The sequence below is a fragment of the Cyprinus carpio genome, chromosome A7 (genome assembly GCF_018340385.1).
Source record: "Cyprinus carpio isolate SPL01 chromosome A7, ASM1834038v1, whole genome shotgun sequence".
NCBI classification, from domain to species: domain Eukaryota; kingdom Metazoa; phylum Chordata; class Actinopteri; order Cypriniformes; family Cyprinidae; genus Cyprinus; species Cyprinus carpio.
The window spans coordinates 41,096,958-41,108,486 of record NC_056578.1 but is presented as its reverse complement, the minus strand read 5'-3'; the positions used below and the strand labels follow the sequence as shown (position 1 = coordinate 41,108,486).

The 11,529-nt window shown below is 37.6% G+C and overlaps 2 protein-coding genes across 2 annotated transcripts; one reads left to right on the top strand and one right to left on the bottom strand.

The window, feature by feature from the left end:
• Nucleotides 1-838: 838 nt before the first annotated feature.
• On the bottom strand, nucleotides 839-6,407 carry LOC109093460 (toll-interacting protein). Its single transcript, XM_019107202.2, has 6 exons — nucleotides 6,218-6,407; nucleotides 5,238-5,387; nucleotides 3,479-3,661; nucleotides 3,032-3,184; nucleotides 2,633-2,723; nucleotides 839-1,406 (listed from the first exon to the last, which is right to left on the bottom strand). The coding sequence occupies exons 1-6, from the start codon at nucleotides 6,248-6,250 to the stop codon at nucleotides 1,186-1,188; spliced, it is 831 nt and encodes a 276-aa protein (XP_018962747.1). The 5' UTR covers nucleotides 6,251-6,407; the 3' UTR covers nucleotides 839-1,185.
• Nucleotides 6,408-7,476: 1,069 nt separating this feature from the next.
• LOC109093459 (GDP-fucose transporter 1-like) lies at nucleotides 7,477-11,289 on the top strand. The gene is made up of 2 exons (XM_019107201.2): nucleotides 7,477-8,122; nucleotides 10,568-11,289. The coding sequence occupies exons 1-2, from the start codon at nucleotides 7,612-7,614 to the stop codon at nucleotides 11,137-11,139; spliced, it is 1,083 nt and encodes a 360-aa protein (XP_018962746.2). The 5' UTR covers nucleotides 7,477-7,611; the 3' UTR covers nucleotides 11,140-11,289.
• The last annotated feature ends 240 nt before the right edge of the window (nucleotides 11,290-11,529 follow it).

Below are 11,529 nucleotides of genomic sequence, written 5' to 3'. Positions count from 1 at the left end.
GGGTCAGACATCACTCACTCATACATTTACATTGAGTCTTGTGGCTGCAAGGCCTCCGATTGCTCTGGTCAATCGACTTCCTTAAGGAGACGCCGGAGGAGATTGTGAACCTGCGTTTTTAACCCTGTACAGTAGAGCGATTTCAAATGAATCTTATGCAATGAATCTGTAAATTTAAATATTCTGAAATGTTTGTGTCATGATAATGACATCTTTTGTTTCTTGTCTAGGAGCTCTTAATAAATTAATGTAAACTGATGATGGTTTACATGCTTTCATTCTTCTGGAAAATTGCAATGGTCTCAATTCTCTGTGAATGACATGTGGAAAGTATTCTATAACAATTATAGATTTGCAATGTAGAGATTTTGGATGCAAAATTATAACTGTTGGCAACCAATGACGATTGCTTGTGCACTTATAAACTATATTTTTTCACCTACTTGCATTCAAAATGGTGAAAACTGGTGCATTAGTTAGAGCAGCATGCTAAATATAGCTTTTTAATCTGTGTTTACATTTATGCATTTAGCAGACACCTTTAACAATAGAGAAACAACAGCAATTCGTCAACAACAATCACAGCATACACAGCCAGGTTTGTTAGAAAGCTAGATTAGGAAACAAGCTAGAGCAGAGGCAAAATGCAGAGAAGTGCACAAGCACAAGGTCTTGCAACTGTACGGTGCAATAACAGGCAATGTGTGTCATATATTTGCCAGTATCACAGGTCAATTTTTGTCATTTTACACTTAGTTTAACAGATATTCTGTGCTTGTAATTGTCATAAAGTGGTTTGTGCACAAAAGAGCCATTAAAATAATGACATTAATTCTGATAAGCTCTGATATCTCTTTAATAATCTTCAAAATAAATTATATCCATGTACATTTATGTAACTAAATTCATTCAGATAAAAGCATAATATAATCAAACATCTTTAAGACATGGGATCACTACAATACAGATATGGAGTACTGCCCTCAGCGGACATGTGACAAATTGCTCCTTTGCAAAAATCATCCTACATTCTCTATAATGTTCCAGAAACATTCATTCTGATTGCTGATTTAAAGACAATTAAAAGTTTGTTAGATTTACTTGCTACTGTTAATAGTTGATAGTGTGCATATTTACAGGGTCTTTTTGGTATAAAGTTTTACATTGTTGGTACCAGATCTGCAGCTAAAGCTCCTCGGCCATCTGTAGCAAGGAGTTTATGGCAGCATCCTTGTTGCCCTGTTGGGCCTCCAAAACGGTGCGGATCACCTCCTTGTCCAGGTTGGGAAACATGTCCTGAAGGGCTTTAAGGTCTTCTTCACCGCAGGGGGCGCTCTGTGATGTGACAGCAGGCATGGCTGGCATCCCCAAGGGTACCATACCTTGGTTGTACATGCCAGGGATGCCTAAATTCACATTTGGACAAAAGAGTAGTTCTGATTAACTCTTTCCCCGCCAGCATTTTTGAAAAAAGTTGCCAGCCACCACCAGCAAATTTGATGATTTTCACTAAAATTTGATGGCCTACAGTATATTTTTCAGTATAAATATTTGAATATGCAATACACCAAAATAAAGATCAAAGCCTCTACTTTTAAGCAAAAACAATCAGTTTTATTCTAGCTTAAAGCATTCTTTTTTATCAACACTTGAATATAGGTAGGTTTCATAAAAAAAAGTATAATGTTGAGCAAAGATTTTTATCAAAAACTACATCTGGATAATATTCAGTACGATTATCAAAGCATAAATCCAGTAAATCGCTTCCTTCAACACCTCCAAAGCTTGCACAGCCATATACCACTTCCTGGATCAACATTTCACTCCATAACATTATGCAGTTTTCATTTATATGCCGTCTATTGCTGATGATCGCATTATTTCTCATATGCATTTGTTTACAGAAGAGATCGCTAGTTTTTCCGTCCTGTTCACGTGTGTTTTTGTTCGGGAGGTTTTGTACACGTTCAGAAGATGTGTTATAGCGCCCCCGAGTGTATAACAGTGAAAACACGAAAAACTTGTCAATGGTGGGGAAGCGTTGTCTTCTAAAAGACGAGATAACTCGTCAATGGCGGGGAAAGAGTTAAGAGTAAATGTGTGTCTGGTATATTGCCAAAACAAATTTACTGGTATTTTTAAAAAAGGTCTCTTAAGACTGTATGCTTGAAAGAGGCTTATATTTCCAATAATACACCTTAGTAAGATGCTATTTAAATGCTTACTTTTATAATCAAAACATATAATCCACAATACAATGACAATCGCCTGATCAAAACAAATACAGACTCACATTTTAACATGATTTTTCTGAAAAACAGTGTCTGGATATTCAAGTAAATCTAAGCAGCTTCAGTCCAGTACGTGTGCATCTGGAAATATTGCTAACAATATCAACGTTATTCCTATGTTTTCTCTATAAAAATCAGTAAAGGTTTCACAGCAGAAAGACGCATGACGCACAAGCCGAAGGCGGACGTTTGTACAATTATACCAAAAGCATTCAAAATATGATACAGTAGGGTTAAACATGATAAAGTGCCCTAAAACTGCATTTATGAATACTTCCTGAAAATAAAGCAGTAGCCGATCGATTGCTTCACCCTAGTTATTGTCACAGCGTTAAACAAACCTGCTATGGGCACGTATCCAACGCCCTGTTGATAAACTGAAGGCATCAGAACCACAGGCTGCGGCTGCATCATCATTCCTGCAGGTATTGACTTTGACAAAAAAACAGGAATAAGTTAATATACAAGCTAACATGCTCTTTTTTTCTTATGCTTTATAGCATTTTACAGTGCATGTACTTTCTGAATTTTCATGCACGTCCTGACCAGGTCATTTATACAGGCAACAAGTAATTTGACTGTCTGCATTGTAAGCGAAAATGCTACATGACACAATTACAGGAAGTGAACATGCATATCAATTGCACTGGTTTACAACTTTACAAGCAAAAAGCAACAGCTCTTATCCTTTCTCTCGTAAAACCTGGTCAAGACATGCCATTTTGTGAGTGAGGACTTACAGCAAAGGACATGACAAGATTAATCATGCCTTCTTTGTCATCACCCTGCCTTCCGCTCAAGCTGTACCATTCATCCATGACGGTTCCCTCTCGCAGGCTCTCTGGGATCGTCACGTGTGTCCAGGCGATGCGATCATCCATGGAAAACGCCCTCTATCCAGCAACACAGGACAATCATCACTGAAGAGCACTTACTGCCAGAAAAGTAACCATTACATGCAGAATTTCTTGATTTTTAGAGATTTGTTTGTGTTTGCTTGTTGAGATTTTAAACTTTGTTTAATTTAAGGTTTATTTTAAGGCGATGTTATTAAAAATAGTTGCATTCAATATTTATAGCTCAGATGAGAAAGACACAAGAATGAAGTAGATAGAATGCGGTGATGCTGACATCCTGAACACAAATGAAAAGTTTTTATAAGTAATATGAAGTCATTTGAGTCTGACCTCATCGAAGATTTCCAGATAGAAGGAGTCGACTCCGGGCGGGGCAGTGCACTGGATGACTTTGTTCCAGCGAGGGTTCTTTGCTCCGTTGTGGGCAGTAGGAGTCTCATAGACGGCATAGCCAAGTCGAATCCTGCAGTAAGGGTCCATGCGTGTCATCCCATAGTTCTTCGCAAGCTTCGCCTGTGAAACAAAAGTTTAAGATAATGCCTTATAACTTATAGGATTATGCATCTCCTTTCAAATATCCAGTATAATTATTACACACCTAAAGTCACAGATGCACAAATACAACAGCTGCAATGAACCTTTTATGTAGAAACACAACGTTAAGTCAGAACTGAAATATATCGATCAAAACATTGCACAATCAGTGTAGCAAACACAGAGAGATGTCAGTGATGTAAATAACTTGTCACCTAACATTGTAATTATTATCATACTTCATCATACTTAATATATTAGTATACGTTTTACCAGGTCATAATATTAAGAAATCAACATAAGTTAAATAATACACTTAAACACCTTAAATAATTATTTATTACAAAACGCAGCTTTTGTCTTCTCCAGATGTTAACTGATGGACTGGAGTGCTGTGGATTATTGTGATGTTTTTATCAGATGTTTGGACTCTCATTCTGACGGCACCCATTCACTGCAGAGCATCCATTGCTGAGACACTGATGCGAAGCTGCATTTCTCAAAATCTCCAAAAACAAACTCATCTACATCTTAGATTTTTTAAAGGTAAGTTTGTACATTTTTGGTGAATTGTTCCTTTAACTCAGCTGCTGATTGATTTTAGTCAATAACAGCTCAAGAAATAACCAGTTTTCAGACGGGCTCAGCATCGCAATTATTTCTTTAACGACTGGTCCAATTAGCATAAAACCAGTCCATTTTGCAAAGTTGCCTATTATTATTCGGCTATCAAACTGCCCAACTATTTCACTTCAGCACCGCATTTCACATACACACGCGCGCGCAAATGAGGTTTAGCGCCTGTAGCCGGTGAAGAAGTCTCCATCCACAAACAGACGTACATCGTCTGCAGATATAAGGTATTTCATTACACTTTAACAAGTAATCTGAACGGCCTATATATGTGCAATATTTGAAACGAGTCCTCACTGAGTTTAATGCCACAGTTATGTTAGAATGCATCTCATTCTTGTTTCTGTGGCGGCGCGCGGTCCAGAGCACTGTATGACTGATGCATCAGTTCAATTCAACTTTACTCCAAATATATGAGCTTACCTGCTTTGAATACTTTATATTTAACATGTTTTTTTATGTCCAATATTAGTGTTAAACTGTAGGGCTTTAAATTAAATCTCCTATTGATTTTCACCGTTGACTGATTTTGCAAAACATTTAGACTGATAACTTCTGTGCACAGATGCGGCAAATTTGTCACATGATGCGCGATATGACAGTTGCGTCCGACTATACATGAACTAGCTGTTTTAAATACAGTATATTTATATTTAACGTTAGTTTATCAGTATGTTTGAAAGTATTTTTTTTTTTCGATTGGTGATTCCATAGGCTCTTTCTCGCGCACCTGCGCGGTTTAAAAGACCAAATAGTTACGCTATGACAAGAACGAAGAGTCTCTCTCTTGCTCCACCCATGCACGATAATATCGTGTATCGTCGATCTCATGGGCTCAAGATATGACGATTTGAAAAATGACCATATCGCCCAACACAGCAAAGTCTGACCGTCCACCATGAAAGCAACAGTGCAGACGCACCTGTACGACGGTGATGCTGAGGCGGCCAGCTGCTGCTAAAGATCCTCCGTACTGCAGCTGTTGGGCCGCCTGGGCGTCTAACTGCACCCCCTGCTGCTGCTGCGCCGGGATGATTCTCAGGAAATCTTGAGGCAGCTCACCAATGCAGACCTGAACAGAGAATAGGAACAGTTTTTGATTCTGTCCAATGAATTATAATACTTCAGAATCACAAAAACACGTTTTACATGTAATTATTAGTCATTGTTTCTTTGATCAACTCAAGCGATCGCTGACTGCCCAAGCTGCACGCAACGCGAGATTAAACATGGTTGCTCAAGGGATGCTCTCTTTATAATATCTAAAGAAATGCTCTCTGTCTTTATTAAAGACAGTCTAATAGTTTCTCTTGCATGGTACTATTTTCTTTCTAAATACAATACTATTTATATAAGTTACTGATGTTGTCTGGAAGCTGTTACGTGCTGCGTCAACTTCTCTTTACGGAACTGCGTGCTACATCACGAGCTGCACAAAACATAACATCTCAAAACTACCGTCCGTCACGGTAATACACAAACTGTAACGCATTTACTCTTTTTACGACAAAGAACAGCGTTCAAGTAAATGATTAAATAAGTCTACTGTTGAGTTACTTCGCGCACATAAACAGTCTAGCATAAAATCATACTTGTAGTTATCACATAATGACAGACGATCTAACGTATCCGTTCTGCAGCAGAAACTCGAGAACTGACACATGTAACGCTACATACTTATATTCTCGCGTCTTTTTCGTTAGCGTGCATCAAACATCGTGATGTTTAGATTCCACTTGAGTTGTAACATCGTGTAACATCTATATATGCATATTGGTGCATTGGTAATTCTGTTCTGCGCGATTTCCGATGTTTGTTTTCATTTGTTTTATGCTAACGTTACTTAATCAAGCTAGCATTATGCGTACTATTAGACTGCATTTAACAAAACACAACTCTTACCTGTCCCCGCTGCGTGCTAACTGTTGTTGCCATTCCGAAGTTATTAGATATAAGACCAGGCCTGACTTATTTCCAAAAATAAGCAAAATGTAGTAATATTTACGTCAGAATGCACTGATATTTAACAATATGTATCAGCGAAGATCACTACCGGAAATAACCAACCACCCTCTCAGACCCCGCCCCATTCCGAACTTCAGAATAAAAGTCCTCTCTGCATGAAAATACACAGAAATCCCAGCAAATGAATAAATAAATACAAAGTTATGTTGTATCTGTACCTTTCCAGATCCAGAGATTAATTTATTTTGATGGTCTATTTACTTTAAACACTAAATGAATGCTAAATAATCTATCGAACTGATGTCACTAGGGATGTTGTTGGTTTTATCTTCCATAATATATAGAGGATTTACAATAAAGTTATTAAAAGTACACTATTAGCATATTAGTTGAGGATATTATCCAGGACCAGTAAGGAGAACATACATATTTCACCATTAAAAAAGCACCATGTGAAATTAGGAGTAAATACTTTTTATTTCCCAAAGCTCCAAAATGAAAAAGTAGAGCATTTATGACAATTTTATACAGCCACTTTGGAAGGATGTATACAACTGGTAGCCTAATAGCTGAAAATATTTGTGTTACCCCCTATTTCTTAAGAAATTGTCTAATTTAAGAAGAAAAAAAGATTTAATATGTGTAAATAATATTAAAATGAGTTATTTCTATACATAAATCCAGATATTTAAAGCCTAAAGCTTTTGAAATTATAATTTTTTGTAAATATAAAACCGAAATGATCTACGTTAGACAAGTTTAAACCCCTTGTGCTTCTTTATCTCCTTTTTTATGTGACTTAAGTCTGCACTGACAGATATCTCATCAATAATAATGTGCCTGTTTTGTTCTATAGTAATAAAAACGCAATACCTATGGTACTACGGTAGATATGCGCATTGTAAGCAAATGTGTGATGCCCAGGAAGGTGAGACTCAAGCATGTAATCTGCACATATTTAGTCATTTTTTTAAACGTTACAACTTTAAATTCGAGGAGATTTTATTACCACTTAGTAGGAAAATTAATATATGATTAATATGAAAACACTCCAATAGTATTTTTTTGCTTGATTATTTATTCCTGCATCTATAAACGTTAATATGATTGTTGCCGCTCATATCTCATCGTAATATCAGATTTTATGCAGTTTTATGATTTTGCACATGGGTGAGCGTGTCACTTTAAGAAATGTAACGCGGAACCAGGAAGTTGTCACGTGTTACTCATGACCAGTTCAGAGCTTCATCGGCGGCCGACGCGAAATGTTATTGTTGTCATACAATAACTAATGTTCATTTGCATTGTTCCTCTTCATTAATTCCTGAACCATGAACAGGTCCCAACTCAAACGATCCAAAATATTGAGAATGGCTTTCTCAGACTCCACTCGGTCGGATAAAGGCGAGTCCTTTATCCTGAGAGCCACCAAAATCGCTGTGGTCGTCGCTCTTTACTGGTTCATCTCGATTTCTATGGTTTTCCTGAACAACTACCTGTTAGACAGCAAGGAGCTGGACGCGCCTGTCTTCATCACATTTTTCCAGTGTGTTGTTAGCGTCGGACTGTGTTGGGTCTTGAACTTTCTCTCAAAATTGTGTCCGGGATTCGTGGATTTCCCGTCTTTGAAATTCAACTTGAGAGTGTCCAGAGAGGTTTTGCCGCTGACCGTCGTGTTCATCTGCATGATCACGTTCAACAACTTGTGTCTGAAACACTTGGGAGTTGCCTTCTATACCGTTGGCCGGTCGCTTACCACCGTGTTTAACGTGGTTTTGTCCTACGCGGTTCTGAAGCAAACCACGTCCTTCAACGCGGTGATGTGTTGTGGAGTCATTCTAGGTGAGAACCGGCCGCTTAAAGGGACAGTGCACGCCAAAATTAAAATTCTGTCATTTACTCGTTCTCATGTTGTTCCAAACCTCTGTGAGTTTCTATCTTCTGCTGAACACAAAAGAAGATATTTTGCAGAATGTTGGTTACCGAACTGTTGACGGTAGCCATTGACTTCCATAGTGTGGAACAAAATACTAGGGAAGCCAATGGCTACCGTCAAGTTTTTGGTTACCCACATTCTTATATGTAACTTTATAGCTCTCCCTGATAGCACACGTACATCACAGAGACGTCTACTTGACGTATGCATTTATTTTATTATTTTTTTCTCATCTGCAATTTGTCAATAGGATGTTTCTTATCAGATGGCAAATAGACATTTAGAAGACATATTTAAGATGTTTATGATGTAAAACTAAATGCTTTCTAACTAAATGCTTTAATGCTTTCCAGATGAATAGATCTTTAACAGACATATTGCAGACGTATGTGTGCTATCTGGGATAATTCTTTGATCGTAGGAAAGTCCAACAACACAAAGGAACGATATCGATAATAAAAAACGTTATCATGTTTTGGTGTGGACTGTGATATTAATTAATCGTTAAAGAAAAAAAAGCTGTAATTTAAAAAATCGTTCTAATTCTATGAGTAGTAAGTCCACGTCACAGTTATAACATTAATGACACAGACGATATGATCGAAATCATATTCAAAACTGTTTTTTTTTTTTCAACTAGTGAATTATTAAAACATTGACAGCAGATCATAATCCACAAGAAGTTAAAGAACTTGAGCATGCAACTATATATGCAATGCACATGTAGAATAAACATTAATTAAAATATAGAATAAATTAACGTTCCTGATGTGAACGGGTCTTTATTTTTCCTAAATGTAATTTAAAATCGCAGATATATATTTTTTTTTTTCAGCTGATGAACAATTAAAACTTTGACAGCCAATCACAATCCATACACCTTTAATGAGTTTGAGCATGTAATGATATAACCGCAGCACAGGCTTAGAATGAACTCATTATCGTCCGTTGGTGTCAATGCTAATGTAGTTATAGTTCTCTTGGTTGCACTTATATTACAGTATGTGCACTTACTACCTAATTAAGTTCTGTAAGTACATGGGTTAAGCTTAGTTGTAGGGATTGCTCTTTATTTTAGTATGTGCACTTACATGTACTTACAGTGTATGAAAGTACTGGGTAATATAAGGTAACTACACGGGTTAAAGGGTTACTTCACCCAAAAATGAACATTTTGTCATTACTCACTTACCCCCATGTCGTTCCAAACCCGTAAAATCTATGTTCGTCTTCGGAACACAATTCAAGATATTTTGGATGAAAACCGGGAGGCTTGTGACTGTTCCATAGACTGCCAAATAAATAACAGTGTCAAGGTCCAGGAAAGTATAAAAAGCATCGTCAGAATACTCCATCTGCCATCAGTGATTCAACCGTAACGTTATGAAGTGACGAGAATACTTTTTGTACACGAAGAAAACAAAAATAACGACTTTATTCAACAATTCAGATCAGAATTGCCGAAATGGCGCTACACTGATTTGGAGAGACACAGAGGAGAGGAATTGTTGAATAAAGTCGTTATTTTTGTTTTCTTCGTGTACAAAAAGTATTCTCGTCGCTTCATAATGTTACGGTTGAATCACTGATGGCAGATGGACTATTTTGACAATGCTTTTCATACTTTCCTGGATCTTGACACTGTTATTTATTTGGCAGTCTATGGGACAGTCTCAAGCCTCCAGGTTTTCATCCAAAATATCTTAAATTGTGTTCCCGAAGATGAACGAAGCTTCTACGGGTTTGGAACGACATGGGGGTAAATGATTAATTACAAAATGTTCATTTTGGGATGGAGTATCCCTTTTAAGGTTAGGTTTAGGGGTAGGTTCAGAGTTAGTACATAGTTATTACCAAGATTTTTTTTTTATTACTATAATAAGTGCGTAGTAAGTGCATGTGGACCAGGACTGTGACAATAAAGGGCTACCGTCTTAGGGGTTGGTTCAGGGTTAGTATATGTACATAGTTTGTGGAACAGGACGGTAAAAATGAAGTGCTACTGTTCTCTTTATAGTGAACGAATTATAAAAGGCAGACACCAGCTTTCATACCTAGTTAATGAGAATACTGCTACTACAGAAAGTGTTTGGACAGTTAAGACATATTTCTAAATAAAGGAATGCTGTTACTTTAGATATATGAAACTAAAGTGGCATTAGTTTTATAGATTAGTTTGGTTATCCTTCATTGGTCTAAAAGTAAATAGTTGTTGTTTTGTAAACCAGGAACTATATTTTTTTATCCTATCACGGTGATTACGAATATCCCGTTCATCAACACAGTGGAGTCTGGAAGTGATATGCTGACAGTTTGTGCTTTGTTTTTTTTGTTTTGTTTTTGGCCTTCAGGTGGATTCTGGCTGGGTGTGGACCAAGAATCTATTGCAGGTTCCCTTTCGTGGACAGGTGTCATTTTCGGCGTAATTGCTAGTCTTTGTGTATCTCTCAATGCCATCTACACAAAAAAAGTGATGCCGGTGGTGGATGGAAATATCTGGAAGCTCTCCTACTACAACAACCTCAATGCCAGTGTACTTTTTATTCCACTTATTGTCATTTTAGGCGAATTGAAAAGCGTGCTGGAGTTTAACCGACTGACACACTTAAATTTTTGGGGTATGATGATTTTGGGTGGAGTCTTTGGCTTTGCCATCGGTTACGTGACAGGACTTCAGATCAAATTCACCAGTCCATTGACACACAATGTGTCTGGCACAGCCAAATCCTGCGCACAGACCGTGCTGGCGGTCATCTACTCGGCCTCCAGTAAGAGTAAGCTCTGGTGGACAAGCAATATGATGGTGCTGGTCGGATCCTTCGCCTACACCTGGGTCAAAGGACTCGAGATGAAGAAAGTTCAAGTGCCTCCGGAAACGCAAACCACAAACACTCAGAAAAGTAAAGAGGATTTAGCGGTGTGAAAATAATTTTTGGAACGACTAGAGACTGTTTAGCACATCTATATATACATGTGTATATTTACAGTGGTGTGAAAAAGTGTTGGCCCCCTTCCTGATTTCTTATTTTTTTGCATGTTTGTCACACTTTAATGTTTCAGATCATCAGACAAATTTAAATATTAGTAAAAGATAATACAGGTGAACACAACATGCAGTTTTTAAATGAAGGTTTTTATTATTAAGGGAAAACAAAATCCAACTCTACATGGCCCTGTGTGAAGAAGTGTTTGCCCCCTAAACCTAATAACTGGTTGGGCCACCCTTAGCAGCAACAACTGCAATCAAGCGTTTGCGATAACTTGCAGTGAGTCTGTTACAGCGCTGTGGAGGAATTCTGGTCCACTCATCTAT

What these genes read in the sequence shown, in the direction of transcription:
- LOC109093460 (XM_019107202.2), bottom strand. Translation starts at nt 6,250, where the DNA reads ATGGCAACAACAGTTAGCACGCAGCGGGGACAG. An exon ending in TTAGCACGCAGCGGGGACAG is followed by an intron (nt 5,388 to 6,217) that starts GTAAGAGTTGTG and finishes TTCTCTGTTCAG; the next exon opens with GTCTGCATTGGTGAGCTGCC. An exon ending in TGGATACGTGCCCATAGCAG is followed by an intron (nt 1,407 to 2,632) that starts GTTTGTTTAACG and finishes ATGTGAATTTAG; the next exon opens with GCATCCCTGGCATGTACAAC.
- LOC109093459 (XM_019107201.2), top strand. Translation starts at nt 7,612, where the DNA reads ATGAACAGGTCCCAACTCAAACGATCCAAAATATTGAGAATGGCTTTC. An exon ending in GTGTTGTGGAGTCATTCTAG is followed by an intron (nt 8,123 to 10,567) that starts GTGAGAACCGGC and finishes TTTGGCCTTCAG; the next exon opens with GTGGATTCTGGCTGGGTGTG.